Source organism: Oncorhynchus keta, chromosome 32 (assembly GCF_023373465.1).
Source record: "Oncorhynchus keta strain PuntledgeMale-10-30-2019 chromosome 32, Oket_V2, whole genome shotgun sequence".
NCBI classification, from domain to species: domain Eukaryota; kingdom Metazoa; phylum Chordata; class Actinopteri; order Salmoniformes; family Salmonidae; genus Oncorhynchus; species Oncorhynchus keta.
The window spans coordinates 19,313,274-19,333,241 of NC_068452.1; the positions used below are offsets into that span (position 1 = coordinate 19,313,274).

Sequence of the window (19,968 nt, forward strand, 5' to 3'; positions counted from 1 at the left end):
CACTTCTAATTGCCTGTGTTAACAACCCAATTAATTCAGAGGAGAGCATAATTGAAATGGAGACGGTATGAGTTAATGCAGAGGGTCAGTGGGCTGCCTTTTCATGTGTGCCCCACTGCCCCCCCCCCGTCTTCTTAATATATTCCCGATAACAACTCATAATGCTGACAGCAGCTGTATATGTCAAATCACTTCTCATCTCAAAGCGTTTAAATATAGGACTTCTCTAATCATCAAATTCAGCAGTGTGACACAATGCTAGGCTGGGGTGCATATGGCTGCTGTGCAGAGATCTATGGGATGATCAGAGAATAGATGGTGAGAATGTACATTTATGGCCATAGATTAAACATTCCTCTCCATTAAACAGAAAATTCATCATTCATGCATAGCAAGACACCTCTTTTAACAGTATTAACATACGCTACGACCACATACTGATATTATATTGGGATTAAGACCAGTGGTCTAGTGGAGGATAACCACATGTAAATGCAGTTTACCCACCTTTTTTATGCTCAACAGTTTACCCAACCTTTGCGGAAGAATGCATTGAAAGATACAGGAAGCTTTACTTTTCAGATTTCACCCACCTAATATTTTAACACTAAATCTCTGAGAGGAGGATGTTACTTGGACACCTATACACCATTTCAAATATTCCAAATGCGTCCACTAATTCCATCTCTGTGTTGGTGCATTTTGTTCTACTTGATTCTAATTATATTGTATTGAATTTAGCCTCTCTCCCTCCAGACAGAAGATCTTGGCTGGCAGCCCGGTGGACTGTCTCCTGCTCTCTGGCTGACTACTTCTGGCTAATGTTTTTCTCACTCACTCACTCACTCACTCACTCACTCACTCACTCACTCACTCACTCACTCACTCACTCACTCACTCACTCACTCACTCACTCACTCACTCACTCACTCACACACACACACAACACACACACACACACACACACACACACACACACACACACACACACACACACACACACACACACACACACACACACACACACACACACACACACACACACACAGGACCACAATCTTTGAAAAAAGGGTTCCAAAAGGGTCCTTTGGCTGTCCCCATATGGGAACCCTTTTTGGCTCCAGACAGAACCCTCTGTGGAGAGGGTCCTACATGGAACCCAAAAGGGTTATCAGTGGTGTAAAGTATTTAAGTAAAAATTCATGTTTTTGACTACTTTTACTTTGATCTTGTACTCCATACATTTTCCTTTACACCCAAAAGTACTCGTTACATTTTGAATGCTTAGCAGGACAGAAATATGGTCCATTTCACGCACTTATCAACAGAACATCCCTGGTCATCCCTACTGCCTCTGATCTGGTGGGCTCACTAAACACACATTTCATTTGTAAAAGATGTCTGAATGTTGGAGTGTTACTCTGGCTATCCTTACATTTAAAAAACAAGAACATTTTGCTGTCTGGTTTGCTTAATATAAGGAATTTGAAATTATTTATACTTTTACTTTTGATATTTTTAGTAATTACATTTACTTTTGATTCTAAAGTATATTTTAAACCAAATACTTTTAGACTTAAACTCAGGTAGAATTTTTTTAATGTTCTAATGAGGTAGCTTTTCTTTTACTCAAGTATGACAATTCTGTACTTTTTCCACCACTGAAGGTCATACCTGGAACCACAAAGGGTTCTTCAAAGGGTTATTTTATGGGGACAGGCAAATAACCCTTTCAGGTTCTAGCACCTTCTTTTCGAATAGTTTAGTTGCAGGGATTTTATCATTGTATTGTCAGTTCGAGTGTAGATAAAGATCAGCTTTCCATCACTGTCTCCTTCCAGCCCAGCGGTTAAGTTAAGGTTGTGGTTGGGACAGAAAGGCATCAGAGGCTTCACCACCACTGCACCCCCAGGTAAACCAATCCTCTCTCTGTGCAGAGGAGACTGAGGAGAGAGCTCGTCTGTACACTGCAAGCTGTTCTTGACTACCAAGGATGAACAGGTCTGTAGGGTGGCCTAGTCCCCCCAAGTGACTCTTTACACTGTATGCAAGTATTTCCTTTGTGTTGTCTTAGATTTCCTTCTTTGTGTTGCTCTTGACGTCCCCCATTCTGTCACACCTCTATGAAGCAGAGGTTCAGTTGTCTTTACATTCTGTAGATCTAATAGCTGATTGGAGGTTAACTTTACAGTAATACTATTGGTCAACAACTCAGATTTTGAATCCAAACAACTCAGATGTTATAAAGGGGTCTTGGATTCATTGTCTCCTTTTCTTTGTTCCTGATCTGCGCTTTTGAGATACACTCTTCTCTCTTGTCCTTCCCTAGGACTCTTGGGGGCATGGCCTTTCAGGCAATGACTTCTCTCTCTCTCTCTCGCTCTCTCTCCCCCTCTCTGATCATGCCTAGAATAATGCCTTGTAATGGTTGTTAATGCTTTGTAACTTAATTAAGCTTCATGCATTGTAAAATGTATCGTTCATTTTACAATGATATTAAATCTATTTGCCTTTAGAATTATATTCTCAGACCTTTCTTGACCTTTCTATTACTGTAACTCATCAATAGTCTCTTGCACATTGCTAAATCATCTTAATGGAGTCAGATATTCAGTTTAATAGACTTTGTTAACATACAAATAACGTAGTTCTATCACTTATATATACACAGTTGAAGTCGGAAGTTTACATACACCTTAGCTAAATACATTTACATTTACATTACATTTAAGTCATTTAGCAGACGCTCTTATCCAGAGCGACTTACAAATTGGTGCATTCACCTTATGACATCCAGTGGAACAGCCACTTTACAATAGTGCATCTAAATCTTTTAAGGGGGGGGGGGGGAGAAGGATTACTTTATCCTATCCTAGGTATTCCTTAAAGAGGTGGGGTTTCAGGTGTCTCCGGAAGGTGGTGATTGACTCCGCTGTCCTGGCGTCGTGAGGGAGTGTGTTCCACCATTGGGGAACCAGAGCAGCGAACAGTTTTGACTGGGCTGAGTGGGAACTGTACTTCCTCAGTGGTAGGGAGGCGAGCAGGCCAGAGGTGGATGAACGCAGTGATTTAAACTCAGTTTTTCACAATTCCTGACATTACATGTTTTTATTTTATTATTATTTTATTTTATTTTAGATTTTTCCTTTATTTAACTAGGCAAGTCAGTTAAGAACAAATTCTTATTTTCGATGACGGCTTGGGAACAGTGGCTTAACTGCCTTGTTCAGAGGCAGAACGACAGATTTGTACCTTGTCAGCTCGGGACATTTAATCCTAAAAAAAATCCCTGTTTTAGGGCAGTTAGGATCACCACTTTATTTTAAGAATGCGAAATGTCAGAATAATAGTAGAGAGAATGATTTATTTCAGCTTTTATTTCTTTCATCACATTCCCAGTGGGTCAGAAATCTACATACACTCAATTTTAGTATTTGGTAGCATTGCCTTTCAATTGTTTAACTTGGATCAAATGTTTCGGGTAGCCTTCCACAATCTTCCCACAATAAGTTGGGTCAATTTTGGCCCATTCCTCCTGACAGAGCTGGTGTAACTGAGTCAGGTTTGTAAGGCCTCCTTGCTCTCACGCGCTTTTTCCGTTCTGCACATACATTTTTCTATAGGATTGAGTTCAGGGCTGTCACGACTCCTATCGAAGGTGGCTCCCCTTCCTGTTCGGGTGGCGTTCGGCGATCGTCGTCACCGGCCTACTAGCTGCCACTGATCACTTTTCCCCCTTTTCTGTTTATTGGTTGCACCTGTGTTTAGTTTAGGCTAATTGGTTGGGCTTTATTTACCAGCCGGCCCGCCTGCTGGTTGTGAGGGATTATTTCAGTGTACATGTGTACACGGCTGTATGTCACGGTTGTCCGTGTGCTTGGATTTTTGCTGGACTTTTTAAGTCCCCTGTGCGACCAAGCTTTAACTTCCTGACTGATGTCTTGAGATGTTACTTCAATATATCCACATAATTTTCCTCCTTCATGATGCCATCTATTTTGTGAAGTGCACCAGTTCCACCTGCAGCAAAGTACCCCCACAATGTGATGCTACCACCTCCGTGCTTCACGGTTGAGATGGTGTTCTTTGGCTTGCAGGCATCCCCCTTTTTCCTCTAAACATAACAATGGTCATTATGGCCAAACAGTTCTATTTTTGTTTCATCAGTCCAGAGGACATTTATCCAAAAAGTACGATCTTTGTCCCCATGTGCAGTTGCAAACCGTGGTCTGGCTTTTTTATGGAGGTTTTGGAGCAGTGGTTTCTTCCTTGCTGAGCGGCCTTTCAGGTTATGTTAATATAGGATTAGTTTTACTGTGGATATAGATACTTTTGAACCTGTTTCCCTCCAGCATCTTCACAAGGTCCTTTGCTGTTGTTCTGGGATTGATTTGCACTTTTCGCACCAATGTACGTTCATCTCTAGGAGACAGAACGCGTCTCCTTCCTGAGCGGTATGACGGCTGCGTGGTCCCATGGTATTTATACTTGGGTACTATTGTTTGTACAGATGAATTATAAGTGAAATAATCTGTCTGTAAACAATTGTTGGAAAAATTACTTGTGTCATGCACAAAGTAGATGTCCTAACCAACTTGCCAAAACTATAGTTTGTTAATTAACAAGAAATTTGTGGGGTGGTTGAAAATAGTTTTAATGACTCCAACCTAAGTGTATGTAAACTTCCGACTTCAACTGTAATATCATATGATAAGTATTATCCCACTATAGGTTCGACTAGGACAGCAGGAAAACAAATCTCACATAATCTATGTCCCAAATGACACCTTCTGGTCCTTCTGACCAGAGCACTAGTGCATTAAATATTGAATAGGGTGCCATTTTGGGACTCAGACATCATTACCTCAACTGGTATTTAAGGCAACTTGCTGGGTCACTTGACAAACTGCACATAGATGGTTATCAATTCTCTTTACTCATCTATAATTCAGGGCATTGCATTACTATGTCTTTCCTCAGTCTCCCTTCCTCTGTTCCGTTGTCTCTCCTCCCCCCAGATCCACCCAACACGAGAGACGATCCGCACAAAATACAATTTCTGAATATCACATTACATTCTTTGTCTATTATTGGAAGCCAAGGAGAGAGGGATGATTGACAGGCCAGGCTGAGTGGCTGGCCTTGATTTGCAAAACTAAGCTCCTCATTGAGGAGTCAAACAACAAGAGTCAAACAACAAGATAGGAAATCTCAACATGGCTGTTAAGACATTTTGAAAGGCTTTGATATTTTTTCTCTTGATATTTCAGAAATGATGATTGCGTTGACGATTTAAAAAATAATATGTTCAAGTATTTCATCAATAACCATTTTAGATGTGTGTCTACATTATTGCGGTATCTCTTCTTCTACAATATAATATTATATTGGGATTAAGACCAGTGGTCTAGTGGAGGATAACCACATGTAAATGCAGTTTACCCACCTTTTTTATGCTCAACAGTTTACCCAACCGTTGCGGAAGAATGCATTGTAAGATACAGGAAGCTTTACTTTTCAGATTTCACCCACCTAATATTTTAACACTAAATCTCTGAGAGGAGGATGTTACTTGGACACCTATACACCATTTCAAATATTCCAAATGCGTCCACTAATTCCATCTCTGTGTTGGTTCATTTTGTTCTACTTGATTCTAATTATATTGTATTGAATTTAGCCTCTCTCCCTCCAGACAGAAGATCTTGGCTGGCAGCCCGGTGGACTGTCTCCTGCTCTCTGGCTGACTACTTCTGGCTAATGTTCTCTCTCTCTCTCTCTCTCTCTCTCTCTCTCTCTCTCTCTCTCTCTCTCTCTCTCTCTCTCTCTCTCTCTCAGGGCTTTATTGGCAAGGGAAACATGTGTTAACATTGCCAAAGCAAGTGAGGTAGATAATATATAAAGTGAAATAAACAATAAAAATTAACAGTAAACATTACACATACAGAAGTCTCAAAACAATAAAGACATTACAAATGTCATATTATATGTATACAGTGTTTTAACAATGTACAAATGGTTAAAGGACACAAGATAAAATAAATAAGCATAAATATGGGTTGTATTTACAATGGTGTTTGTTCTTCATTGGTTGCCCTTTTCTCGTGGCAACAGGTCACAAATCTTGCTGCTGTGATGGCACACTGTGGAATTTCACCCAGTAGATATGGGAGTTTATCAAAATTGGATTTGTTTTCGAATTCTTTGTGGATCTGTAATCTGAGGGAAATATGTCTCTCTAATATGGTCATACATTGGGCAGGAGGTTAGGAAGTGCAGCTCAGTTTCCACCTCATTTTGTGGGCAGTGAGCACATAGTCTTCTCTTGAGAGCCATGTCTGCCTACGGCGGCCTTTCTCAATAGCAAGGCTATGCTCACTGAGTCTGTTCATAGTCAAAGCTTTCCTTAATTTTGGGTCAGTCACAGTGGTCAGGTATTCTGCCGCTGTGTACTGTCTGTTTAGGGCCAAATAGCATTCTAGTTTGCTCTGTTTTTTTGTTCATTCTTTCCAATGTCAAGTAATTATCTTTTTGTTTTCTCATGATTTGTTTGGGTCTAATTGTGCTGCTGTCCTGGGGCTATGTAGGCTATGTAAGTCTTGGTTGGTGAGCGGACCCCAGACCTCCACCATAAAGGGCAATGGGCTCTATGACTCTCTCTCTCTCTCCCATATAAACACATTGAATAACACATTCATAAAAGGCCCAAAAAATTAAAATAAAATAATAAGCAACAAGGTTTTGAAGTGTCTGTCCTATATCTGAGAGATATAAGAAAAAAATGGAATGTTTGGTCACGTTATTTTTGGCACATTTAACCCCCTATGCACTTTTTGTAATTTCTACAGCCCAGTACTGGGTTAACTTCAGATGACTCCCCTGAAGATTGTGTGTGTAGTAGAGCAAAACAACTGACACCTTTGTGTTCGCGAGAGTCTCCTTTTGATATTGGTGACATATGTTTGTAGCTCCAAAAGTTTGGTCTGGACAATCTGTTTTGTGAGAAGACCTCTTCGAAATATTGATTTGTAGCTCGGTAGCTCACGGTTTGGGTTTTACAGTCGATTTCATTATGATTTTCTTGTCCGGATCCTTTCATGTGTAAAAAAAAAAAAGCCCCATGTTATGGAATGGGCGCAAACTACACATAAAACACTAAACAAAAATGGTGTTCATGGGAGGACACCACCGAAGAAGCCACGGTTGTCCTAAAAAAACATTGTTGCACGTCTGAAGTTTGCAAAAGTGCACCTGGACTTATTCTGTGGACACAACTACAGTTGAGTTGTTTGCAAGGAACACACACCACTATGTGTGGAGAAAAAAAGGCACAGCACACCAACACCCAAAACTTATGCCAACTGTAAAGTATGGTGGAGGGAGCATCATGGTTTTGGGGTGCTTTGCTGCCTCAGGACCTGGACAGCTTGCTATCGTCGACAGAAAAATGAATTCCCAAGTTTATCAAGACATTTTTCAGGAGAATATAAGGCTATCTGTCTGCCAATTGAAGCTCAACAGAAGTTGGGTGATGCAACAGGACAACGACCCAAAACACAAGTAAATCAACAACAGAATGCCTTCAACAGAGGTAAATACACCTTCTGGAGTGGCCCAGTCAGAGTCCTGACCTCAACCCAATTGAGATGCTGCTGTGGCATGACCTCAAGAGAGCGGTTCACACCAGACATCCCAAGAATATTGCTGAACTGAAAGAGTTTTGTAAAGAGGAATGGTCCAAAATTCTTCCTGATAGTTGTGCAGGTCTGATCCGCAGAAAGCTACAGAAAGCGTTTGGTTGAGGTTATTGCTGTCATAGGAGGGTCAACCAGTTATTAAATCCAAGGGTTCACATACTTTTCCCACCCTACACTGTGAATGTTTACACAGTGTGTTCAAGAGACATGAAAATGTATAATCGTTTGTGTGTTATTAGTTTAAGCAGACTGTGTTTGTCTATTGTTGTGACTTAGATGAAGATCAGATCAAATTTTATGACCAATTTATGCAGAACTCCAGGTAATTCCAAAGTGTTCACATACTTTGTCTTGACACTGTATACAATATTCAAAATGACGTCACTCTAGGGGGGCTATAAAGGCTGGTTCAGTTCAGTTCAATATTCATGACACACACACGGAGCTGGTGGAAGCAAAACTTCCCATTATATTCATCTGCTATATAATTTCTGATGGATGCTTTTAATACAGTTTTCAACGGGCCTATCAATGAAAACAATACATCTGCAAAGAATCCATATAACTTCTTTATTTGATACCTCCCTCACTATAATTTAGAGCAAGAGAGAAAATTACACCAGTCAATCTTGTGATACTCTGTTCCAGAGGAAAGTAATAAACATTTCATCTAATAAGGTCCAACTCGTTCATTTTAAACTGTATTTCCTGCCAGTTGCTGATACAGTATATTTGACAATGACTCAATACTCTTATTTCAACATACAGTACCAGTCAAAAGTTTGGACACAGCTACTCATTCAAGGGTTTTTCTTTGTTTGACTATTTTCTACAATGTAGAATAATAGTGAAAAGATCGAAACTATGAAATCACACATGGAATCATGTAGTAACCAAAAAAGTGGTCAACAAATCAAAATATATTTTAGATTCTTCAAAGAAGCCACCCTTTGCCTTGATTACAGCTTTGCACACTCTTGACATTCTCTCAACCAGCATCATGAGGTAGTCACCTGGACTTAAATGGCAGCAGTTTTACAGGCGCCCAACCAATTGTGCTATTATGTGGGTTTTTTCACGTTATTTGTAACTTATTTGGTACATAATGTTTCTGCAACCGTATCTTCTTACAGGGAAAAACATAGCTCCTGGATATCAGGACAACGATCACTCACCTCGGATTAGACAAAGATTTTTTCTTCAACAAGCAAGACGCACAAGACATTCTCCAAACACCTGACAGGGCCATCATCCCCGTTATTTGCAAGAGGAGGCGACGCAGGTACAGAGGACAACGAGCCGGATGCCTGGTCAGGACCCGGAAAAGGCGAGTGGGAAAGCTTCCATTACTGTCAATACTACTCACCAACGTGCAATCATTGGACAATAAACTAGACGAGGTACGATCACGAATATCCTACCAACGCGATATCAAAAACTGTAATACCCTATATTTCACGGAATCGTGGCTGAATGACGACATGGATATTCAGCTAGCGGGATATACGCTGCACCGGCAACAACACACCCCGGTAAGATGAGGGGGGTGTCCTGTGCATATTTGTAAACAACAGCTGGTGCAGCGTATACGAAATCTTGCTCGCCTGAAGTGAGTAGTGATAAAGTGATAAATTGCAGGTCACACTACTTGTCTAGAGCCTGTCTATTTACCACCACAGACAGATGCAGGCACTAAGACCGCACTCAGACAGCTGTATAAGGAAATAAGCAAACAGAAAACCACTCACCCAGAGGCGGCGCTCCTAGTGGCCGGAGACTTTAATTACAGGGAAACTTAAATCAGTTCTTCCAAATTTCCATCAACATGTTAAATGTGCAACCAGAGGGAAAACAATTCTAGATCACCTGTACTCCACACACAGAGACGTGTACAAAGCTCTCCCTTGCCCTCCATTTGGTAAATCCGACCACAACTCTATCATCCTGATTCCTGCTTACAAGCTAAAATTAAAGCAGGAAGCACCAGTGACTCGGAATATAAAAAAGTGATCAGATGAAGCAGATGCTAAACTACAGGACTGTTTTGCTATCACTGACTGGAACATGTTCCGGGATTCTTCAGATGGCATTGAGGAGTACACCACATCAGTCATTGGCTTTATCAATAAGTGCATCGAGGACGTTGTCCCCAACGTGACTGTACGTACATACCCCAACCAGAAGCCTTGGATTACACGCAACATTCGCACTGAGCTAAAGGGTAGAGCTGCCGCTTTCAAGGTGCGGGACTCTATCCCGGAAGCTGACAAGAAATCCTGCTATGCCTGGGACGAACCATCAAACAGGCAAAGGGTCAATAGAGGGCTGAGATTGAATCGTATTACACTGGCTCCGACGCTCGTCAGATGTGGCAGGGCTTGCAAACTATTACAGACTACAAAGGGAAGCTGATAAGAGAGCTGCCCAGTGACACGAGCCTACCAGAGGAGCTAAATCCCTTCTATGCTCGCTTCGAGTCAAGCAACACTGAGGCATGCATGAGAGCATCAGCTGTTCCGGACAACTGTGTGATCACGCTCTCCATAGCCGACGTGAGTAAGACCTTTAAACAGGTCAACATTCACAAGGCCACAGGGCCAGACGGATTACAAGGACGTGTGCTCCGGGCATGTGCTGACCAACTGGCGATTGACTTCACTGACATTTTCAACATGTACCTGATTGAGTCTGTAATACCAACATGTTTCAAGCAGACCACCATAGTCCCTGTGCCCAAGAACAGAAAGGCACCCTGCCTAAATGACTACAGCCTAAATGACTACGGCATCCACAGGGATGCCGTAGCACTCATGTCCGTAGCCATGGAGTGCTTTGAAAGGTTGGTAATGGCTCACATCAACACCATTATCCCGACCGCCGAACGCCGCCCGAACAAGGAGGGGAGGGACCGACTTCGGCGGAAGTCGTGACAGTTGAGTGTCTAACCTCTGGGGACCCATTCTCATTTCATTTGAACACAACAGCACACCCATTCATTGTCTGTCTGTTAGATTACTGGGAATCTATCTATCACTAAATGACTAATCACAGTGAAACTGCTGGTTATCTCCTTGTGGGCCTGTTAATGGAAGCAACAGACAACTGTACTATTGCAACAGAAAATGTATTTGATCACGACTGCTCTGCTGAACGGACCTACTGTATGTCATCAGCCACGCCACACTAGTCTCTTTCTCTCTCGATAAACACAAGGTACTGCCAGAATAAGTTGCGCCTAGAATTAGCCTAAACACAACTATGACAAACCCCATGTGTGATACAGTGAAGAATTGTTTTGATACACACTGATTGTACAAAACATTAAGACCCCTCCCACCCTTTTGCCCCCCCAGAACAGCTTTAATTTGTCAAGGCATGGACGCTACAGGCTGTCGAAAGCATTCCACAGGGATGCTGTCTCATGTTGACTCCAATTCTTCCCACAGTTGTGTGAAATTGGCTGAATGTCCTTTGGGTCGTGGACCATTTTTGATATACAGGGGAAATTGTTGAGTGTGAATAACCCGGTAGCGTTGCAGTTCACACAAACTGGTGCGCCTGGCACCTATTATCACACCCAATTCAAAGACACTTACTGTCAGTCTTTTGTCTTGCCCATTCACCTTCTGAACGGCACACATACACAATACATGTCTCACGGCGTAGAAATCCTTCTGGAACCCGTCTACCTCCCCTTCATCTACACTGACTGAAGTGGATTTAAGCGGTCATAACTTTCACCTGGATCCACCTGGTCAGTCTACCAGGAATGAGTGTGAGTTTTTGTCACGACCCATCTCGTGGGAAGTGACAAAGAACTCTTATAGGACCAGGGAACAAGTAATAATAATCAATCATTTAGCTCTTTATTTAGCCATCTTACATATAAAACTTTATTTGTTTATCGAAATTTGTGAATAACTAACCACAGGTTAATGAGAAGGGTGTGCTTGAAAGGATGCACATAACTCTGCAATGTTGGGTTGTATTGGAGAGAGTCTCAGTCTTAAATCATTTTCCACAGTCTGTGCCTGTATTTAGTTTTCATGCTAGTGAGGGCCGAGAATCCACTCTCACATAGGTATGTGTTTGCAAAGGGCATTAGTGTCTTAACAGCAAAGTGTCTTAACAGCGCAATTTTCCAAAGCAGGATACTCTGAGCGCAGCTCAATCCAGAAAATTGATTAAATTCCATTTTCACAGAACCGCTTGTTGCAATTTCAATGAGGCTCTCTTGTTCAGATATCGGTAAGCGGACTGGAGGCAGGGCATGAAAGGGGTAACGAATCCAGTTTGTTTGTGTCATCCATTTCTGGAAAGTACCTGTGTAATTGCGCAACCAACTCACTCAGGTGCTTTGTTCATTTACACACAAAAAAAACATACAATGATGGAAAGACCTGTGTGTTGTCCTTGTTAATGCAGAGTGAAAAGAGCTCCAACTTCTTAATCTCCTCCTCAATTTTGTCCCACACATTGAACATAGTCGCGGAGATTCCCTGTAATCCTCGATTCAGATCATTCATGCGAGAAAAAACATCACCCAGATAGGCCAGTCGTGTGAGAAACTCGTCATGCAAGCGGTCAGACAAGTGAAAATTATGGTCAGTAAAGGTCAGTCAATTAAAAAAAAACATGTCAATACTTTACCCCATTGATGACCAGCACACTTCTTGTATGTTGTAAAAGCGTTACATGGTCACTGCCCATATCATTGCATAGTGCAGAAAATACACAAGAGTTCAGGGGCTTTGCCTTCACAAAGTTTTCACTGTAGTGTCCAAAACATATTTCAAGCTCTCAGGCATTCCCTTGGCAGCAAGAGCCTCTCGGTGGATGCTGCAGTGTACCCAGGTGGCGTTGGGAGCAACTGCTTGCACACACGTTACCATTCCACTATGTCTCCCTGTCATGGCTTTTGTGCCATCAGTACAGATACCAACGCATCTTGACCACCAAAGTCCATTTGATGTCACAAAGCTGTCCAGTACTTTAAAAATATCCTCTCCTGTTGTCCTGTTTTCCAGCGGTTCGCAGAAGAGGATGTCTTCCTTCATGGACCCCCCATAAAAGTAGTGAACATATACCAGGAGCTGTGCCAGGCCTGCCATGTCTGTTGACTCATCCAGCTGTAACGCATAGAATTCACTGGCTAATATGCGAAGCAGAAATTGTTTTCAAACATCTCTTGCCATGTCGCTGATGTGTCGTGAAACAGTGTTGTTTGATGAAGACATTGTCTGTATAGTTTTTTGGGGCCTTTCCCCCCAGCATTGTCCCAGCCACATCCGCGGCAGCAGGAAGAATTAAGTCCTCCACAATAGTATGGAGCTTGCCTGTCCTAGCCACTCGGTAGCTCACCATATAAGACTCCACTAGACCCTTCTTATTAATGGTATCTGTTGATCTTATACATGTCTTACTACTCGACAGTCGTCTTAAGTCCTGCGGCATATTTTAAAAATTGGCATGTTTTTGTTTCTAAATGTCTGCGTAAGAGTGAGGTTTCATCTAGTTGTGAGATAGTGCTTTTGCACATATAACACACTGTGGCTGTGGAAAGACACTACTCCCAATATAAGTGAACCCCAAATCAATGTAGTGCTCATCATATTTGCGCCTCTTAGAATGTCCAACGTCCCTGTCTGTTGTTCTGTCTGTTGTTCGGTGCTTTCCCGGGTAAGGGGGGCAGTAGCTCTTCGGCTGCATCAGATTCACATCTGTCAGTGTCCATGCTAGCTGGGCTAACAACAAATGTAGAATTACTGATGGTAGCATTGGATGTGCCCGTGGAAGCAGAACAACTTGTGTCGTCAACAGGTGCAGGTGTAGTACTGCTGGTAGTAGCAGTACTAGTAGCAAAAGTACCAGAAGAGCTGGTATGTGTCTCTATGGACGAGGGCCTTACTATTTTTTAACCATTCATCAATTTCCGATCAATTGGAATGAGTTAGTGGAATTCCCGCAAGAGAGTAACGGTTAATGTGATTGGATATTAATTATTTGACTAGGCTTCCTGTATTTGACATTGTGTTGTTATTTCGCTGAACACTAGATGGTTTAATTTTATTTTTGGCAGTGAAACGAGGCTACTCAGGCGAGAAAAAAACTCACCCAAATGTATAGCCCCTTTGGAAAATATAAATGGACTGTTTGAAAATGTGAAGATTTTTTGGGGGGGTATTTAATTTTTTATGAATTAAAAAACAACAACATGTGAATCACATTTTAATCTGGTGTAGCCTGACGGCATTGCGTACCCCAGTTTGTGAATACCTGGTTTATGTCATGGGTGTTTTGTACACTCAGTGTAGATAAAATGACATAACCATGACCGACAGATGGTTATGAAGTTCAATCAATGCAGAATCGGACTAACGGGAATTAACATTATAGCATACCTATGCATGGGGATTCAGCCACCTTCTACAGCTACAATACACTCTTTTCTGCTGGGCTGATTAGCAGCAAGTGCCAAGGTTGAACATACCCACCGTTTTGAAGATGTCCTCTGGGACAGTTCTGAAAACGGCGTGGAGTATGTTTGAATCAATAACAGCCACTAGACAGGAAACTAGAGGAGAGCTACTCCATTAGCAAGGGGGTTGAATTTGGAGCTGTGTAGAAATAGAATGCACGGAAAGTTGCTGCAAAGCAAATTGGACTATATTAAAACACTGTTTTTATTTGACTGTTTTAATAGAGGACATCAAAGAAAAGTATAGGCTCACTAAATCCCTGACAGCTGCGCTACTCTCATACGACTGTACGTGCGTTTTCTGTCCGCAAGGTGGCATTGCCTGACGGTTGTGAGCGGTTAGCGGAGGGCTGCATGGGGTACAACCGTCCGGAGTTTCATTAGGCGACAGTAGCCTGGTCAAGTGGTTGTTTTTTTGTAATGATCCTATCCGCAGGCCTACCTCTCCTCAAGGAATACTGTTTTTGAATGACATATATATTTTGTATTTATTTTAATATTTAAAAAAAAATCTGCTGATAAATTATATTGAATAACCCCACCTATCTCTCTTGCACACACACACACACACACACACACACACACACACACACACACACGCAGTCTCTCAGTGTGGGCATGTCTCTTCAGGAGACTGTCCACTCGGAGCGCACTCTCACTTGAGCAGAGGGACAGCGAGCGAACAACCATCACCTCCTTATGGCACACCAGCCCATCATATATTTTTTGGTGTGGAAAATGTTCAACTAAAGCCGGTGAGAGTAGGATTTTTGTAAAGAGTGCACTGTTTTGGGGAGTATACACAGATCCTTGCGCAGCCCGTTATTGGCCATGGAGTCCTTTACGCACTGCAGATAACAAGTCTTTGTGAAACAAAGAAAACAAAGTAATGGATCAAAACTGCAAGTGATTTTTTTTTCACACTCTGCTAAAGTTATGGCCGCGCTACGGAGGAAATTTGGGGAGGACTATCAGGTAGTGAATACAAACCGTGACAACACCGCTTTTTCAGCACCTGTTAAAAAGAAACGCCAGCGGTTCGTGGAGAAGAACGGTCGTTGCAACGTGCAGCACGGGAATCTCGGCGGGGAGACCAGCCGATACATCTCCGACCTCTTCACCACCTTGGTGGACCTCAAGTGGCGATGGAACTTACTTATCTTTGTTCTGACCTATACAGTAGCATGGCTGGTCATGGCTTCTATGTGGTGGATCATCGCCTACATCAGAGGGGACATAAATCATGGCCACGACTCGTCCTACACCCCCTGCGTTGCCAACGTCTACAACTTCCCCTCTGCTTTCCTATTCTTCATAGAGACCGAGGCCACCATCGGCTACGGCTACCGCTACATAACGGAGAAATGTCCAGAGGGCATTATTCTCTTCTTGTTCCAGTCGCTGCTGGGGTCAATCGTGGACGCCTTTCTGATCGGCTGCATGTTCATTAAAATGTCCCAGCCTAAGAAGCGCGCAGAGACGCTTATGTTTAGCCAGGACTCGGTGATCTCACAGCGCGACGGCAAACTGTGCCTCATGTTCCGCGTGGGCAACCTGCGAAACAGCCATATGGTGTCCGCGCAGATCAGGTGCAAACTCATAAAGGTAAGGTAAACAAGCATCAGATGCGCTCTGCACCACAGGGGTATTTAGGCAACTAATCATAAAAGGACCCACGGTGATAATTCTCTACTAAAAGCCTTCAGGGACAGTGGAAAATTAAACTCTCGAGCATAAAACGCCAAGATGTTGTGTGCTAATGTCATATTTAATGTGCGTAACTAATTGTCATGTATTATATTCGCATTCATTATTTCACATAAAGTATGTACTTCTCCGTCACCCTGTCTGCATTTGGGTTATTAAAATGCTGTGGCAAACAATCAATTAAACTTGAAAGTGGCGAACAGACAACACAAGAAAATGTAATAAATGTAATCAAATTGAATAGAATAAACCTATAGGAGTCTAGCTGCACTATGATAGCAGTTGCATATCACATATATATATATATATATATATTTTCTAAGCTTAATTATAAGCAGGTCTTAGTCCACAGTGTGTGCCTTGTTAAACAAAAAAGGCTTAAAATTGTAATCCTTAGTAGTGAGATTGTATTTTGGCTGAGTGGCAGATGTTTCCAAGACAGGGTCTGATAAGAGGGAGAGAGAGAGAGAGGAGAGAGAGAGAGAGAGAGAGAGAGAGGGCTTGAGAGAGAGAGAGACAGGGGCTGAGGGGCTGAGAGAGAACAACAGAGGGAGGGGCTGAGATAGAGGTAGCTGGGAGGAGCAGAGAGCAACAACAGAGGGGGCTGAGAGAGAGAGAGAGCTGAGAGAGAGGGGGAGCTGAGAGAGAGGGGGAGAGGGGAGAGAGAGAGGGGTTGAGGGGTTGAGAGAGAGAGAGAGGGGGGAGCTGAGAGAGAGAGAGAGAGAGAGAGAGAGAGAGAGGGGAGCTGAGAGAGAGAGGGGGGGGAGAGAGAGAGGGGGAGCTGAGAGAGAGAGAGAGAGAGAGAGAGAGAGAGAGGGGGGAGCTGAGAGAGAGAGAGAGAGAGAGAGGGGGGGGGAGCTGAGAGAGAGAGAGAGAGGGGAGCTGAGAGAGAGAGAGTTCTTTGGTGGCGCAGCCACGGCGTGTCCAAAATCAGTCACCCTTCAACCACTGACATATAGAAGAGCAGGTGGTTTAACTGCGGGGCACGGTAGTGTATCAGTGAGCTGCTCTGACAGAGACCTGGGCTCTCAGGCTGGGGTTTGACAGTTACAACTCCAGCAATGAAACACAAAGAATAAAATCATCATCAGCCATGGAGCAGTATACATGCTGCTCCCTCCGATCAAGCATGACGTCAGGTCAGAAGTGGCCCTGGACTTAAGACCCTGGAGTAATGGAATAAATCATATTTATAGTGCACGTGGATACATTTTTCATCTTCACTCTCATGTTGTCAGGTCTGGTTCACATCACAATGTGATGTTTGAGTAGGACTTTTGTCAGAGACACTCCGATATGAAACCAAAGAGAGGCAAACACATTGGTTTCTGAGAATACACACACACACACTCACACATGCACACATACACACACACACACCCAGTGAGGCACTTTGAGCTTGTTTAAGTATGTGTTCCACCACCGTGAACACATCGGCACAGCACATTGAACATAGTGTGGGTCAACTTAACAACACATACTGTACATCCAGTGTGGCTCAGAGAGAGAGAGGAAGGGAGAACCCCACCCCTCAGTCATAGCCAGGCAGTCCCCAAAGAGAACAGCCTCCTAGGCACACAGGCAGAACAGCCACAATCGATAGCCCCAAGCAGGGTGTTTCTCTGGGATGAACCCCATCCTCTCGCTCAGCCTCCCAGGCAGACCATTTACAGCAGCTGGAGGGTTGCATCACACCGTTGACAGGGTGCCTGGTGCTCTAAATGGCTGGTCATTTACTAAGAGGGCTGTTGATGAATTTATCCTGTGCAATAATTGAATAAGGCTCAAGCACAGACCCAGGCACCTTCACAATATAAAGCTGGCTACAGTGGGTGTATTTTGAGAGGAAAAAGGAGGACGGGAGAGAAAGAAAGTACCCACTGGGCACAGACGTCCATTCAGCGTCTGTGCCCAGTGGAGTGACGTGGAAACAACTTTGATTCAACCAGTGTGTGCCCAGTGGGTAGGCTACGAGTGGCACTCACAGAGATTGCTTCATGAAATATGTGAAGTGCAGGTAGGCACTTTGAGCACAAGTAAGAAACTCACACTCACCTTTTCTCTCTGACTACAAAAGGAGGGGGGGGGGGGGAATGAAAGAATAAATATCACCCCCCTCCCCCTCTCCTGCTCTCTCTTTCTCTCTTTGAGGTACCATCCATACAACCCACACTGTGCTCTGGGGTCTTTAGTAATTGTTGCTCTGCTGTCAGGCTTCACAGCACAGCCTTGTGCTACTTTCACTTCAAAGACCCTTTGGCCAGCACAGTACAAATAATAATATATAATAAAATGTAACAAATATATGCCATTTAGCAGACCTAGTTTTGTGTGCATACATTCTACATATGGGTGGTCCCGGGGATCGAACACTACCCTGGCGAAGCGCCATGCTCTAAACTGAGCTACAGAAGGACCATGATAGCCTCTAGTTTTGGGAAAACACATCTGAAATCAAATTACTCAGAGATGAATCGTGTTAAAAAAGTTGTAAAAGTTAACATGATTTATAGTCATGCAAAATAAATCATTACTTCACAGGAATCATGACATTTTGTAAATTAATGTTTGTATTTTGTCAGTGCAGTACTAGTAGAGGGATGATGGTGGTGCTGTTGAATCATGCCCCTCTTCCACCTGTTCCCCCAATCCCCACTGCTACTCACAAATCTGTACAGGTTTTTCAATAGTCCTCTCCACCTTCCATTTAGGTATTGACTTGCCATATGTTCATAAATATACACTGTAACATGACCTGGCATGTGTTAGAACCACTTAACACCAATCAAACTAATAGAACACATATTGGTTGGAGAAAAGCAACGTCCTGATGAACTCCTGTAGTCATTCTTCAGTTAAGTCCCATCATTCATACATACATACTGTATGACTGTAGAGAATTTGTGTACATAGGTGTGTGTGTGTGGCAGTGACAGCTGCTCATTCAGAGGCTCATAAAAAACAGGAGAGGATGGGCAGGCAGTATTGGCATGACACCTGTTTGGGTTTACAACATGGTGTAGTTAAGGCATCTGCTCCTTGTGACCATGTCTGTCAGTCACAGTCCACATCTCATTCTAGCCAGGACGGCTCACTTCAATCAAACCCACCAATCGCACAGCCAACCACAGAACCCACATCCAAAAAGCAGCGGCGCCAATTCTGCAGGCAGTAACCGTGAATAGAGGCCTATACAAAGATTTCTTTCATAAGAAAGAAATTGCTGGATGATTTTACTGGCACTGTGAGCTGGCTGAGCCGAGCGGCAGTCCAGTCCTTGTCGAATTCCGGCCTGATTGCTGGTAGCTAGGCTGCTTGCTTGTTGTTTGGGGGGGGGGTGTTGTGTTGGCTAGCTGGGTGTAGCCTCGCGTAATGCAGCCCTGCTGATGTGGCGTGGCTGATTACTAGAGGGGAGCAGACAGCAGAAGGGCCCAGCTCCATCTCACAGGGCACAGAAACAGACTAATCAGAGCCGACAGCCATCCGAACCCAGAGCTGGTGCTGGCAGGGCCAGGCAGACTCAGTAAGCCTCCGAGTGCATCTTGCTGGAACGCTCCTCACTCTCACACCAAAATATAAGAGAGGCGCAGCTGAATGGAGAAAGAGAAGAGAAGAGGCTGTAGTAGAAAATACAGAGAGAGCGAGAGAGAGAGAGAGAGAAAGAGAGCGAGAGAGAATGGGTGACAAGTATACAGATGAAGGATCTTCATTTGTAGTGTATTTGAGGTTTAAATAGGCATTTGAAATTTCAATTTTGATGTTTCAGAATTTATTTTCCCTTACAAAGAAATGATCAACCCATACAAAAATGTCCATGAATTATAATCCACATTTTTGTTGTTGCTGCAGCATAATGTTTCTGTTGTAGCAAACTGTTTCAAGGTGGGAGATGTGGTATAGGCTAGACAGGCAGGCAGCTACTAGCACTGGGATTGATTTCCATTTGACTTACGAGCCCCTAACCAACAACACAGTAAAAAAAAAAAACAGAATCAGAATAAGAAAGTAACAAGTAATTAAAGAGCAGCTGTAAAATAACAATAGCGAGACTACATACAATGGGGTACCGGTACAGAGTTAACATGC

At 43.1% G+C, this 19,968-nt stretch overlaps 1 protein-coding gene across 1 annotated transcript in view; it reads left to right on the top strand.

Moving 5' to 3' along the window:
* Positions 1 to 14,754: 14,754 nt before the first annotated feature.
* Positions 14,755 to 19,968, top strand: part of LOC118365228 (G protein-activated inward rectifier potassium channel 1) — a 33,846-nt gene continuing 28,632 nt past the window's right edge. Inside the window, exon 1 of the mRNA XM_035747258.2 lies at positions 14,755 to 15,780. Within this exon, the coding sequence (XP_035603151.1) occupies positions 15,112 to 15,780 (669 nt within the window). The 5' untranslated portion in view covers positions 14,755 to 15,111. The remainder of the gene's footprint in view (positions 15,781 to 19,968) is intronic.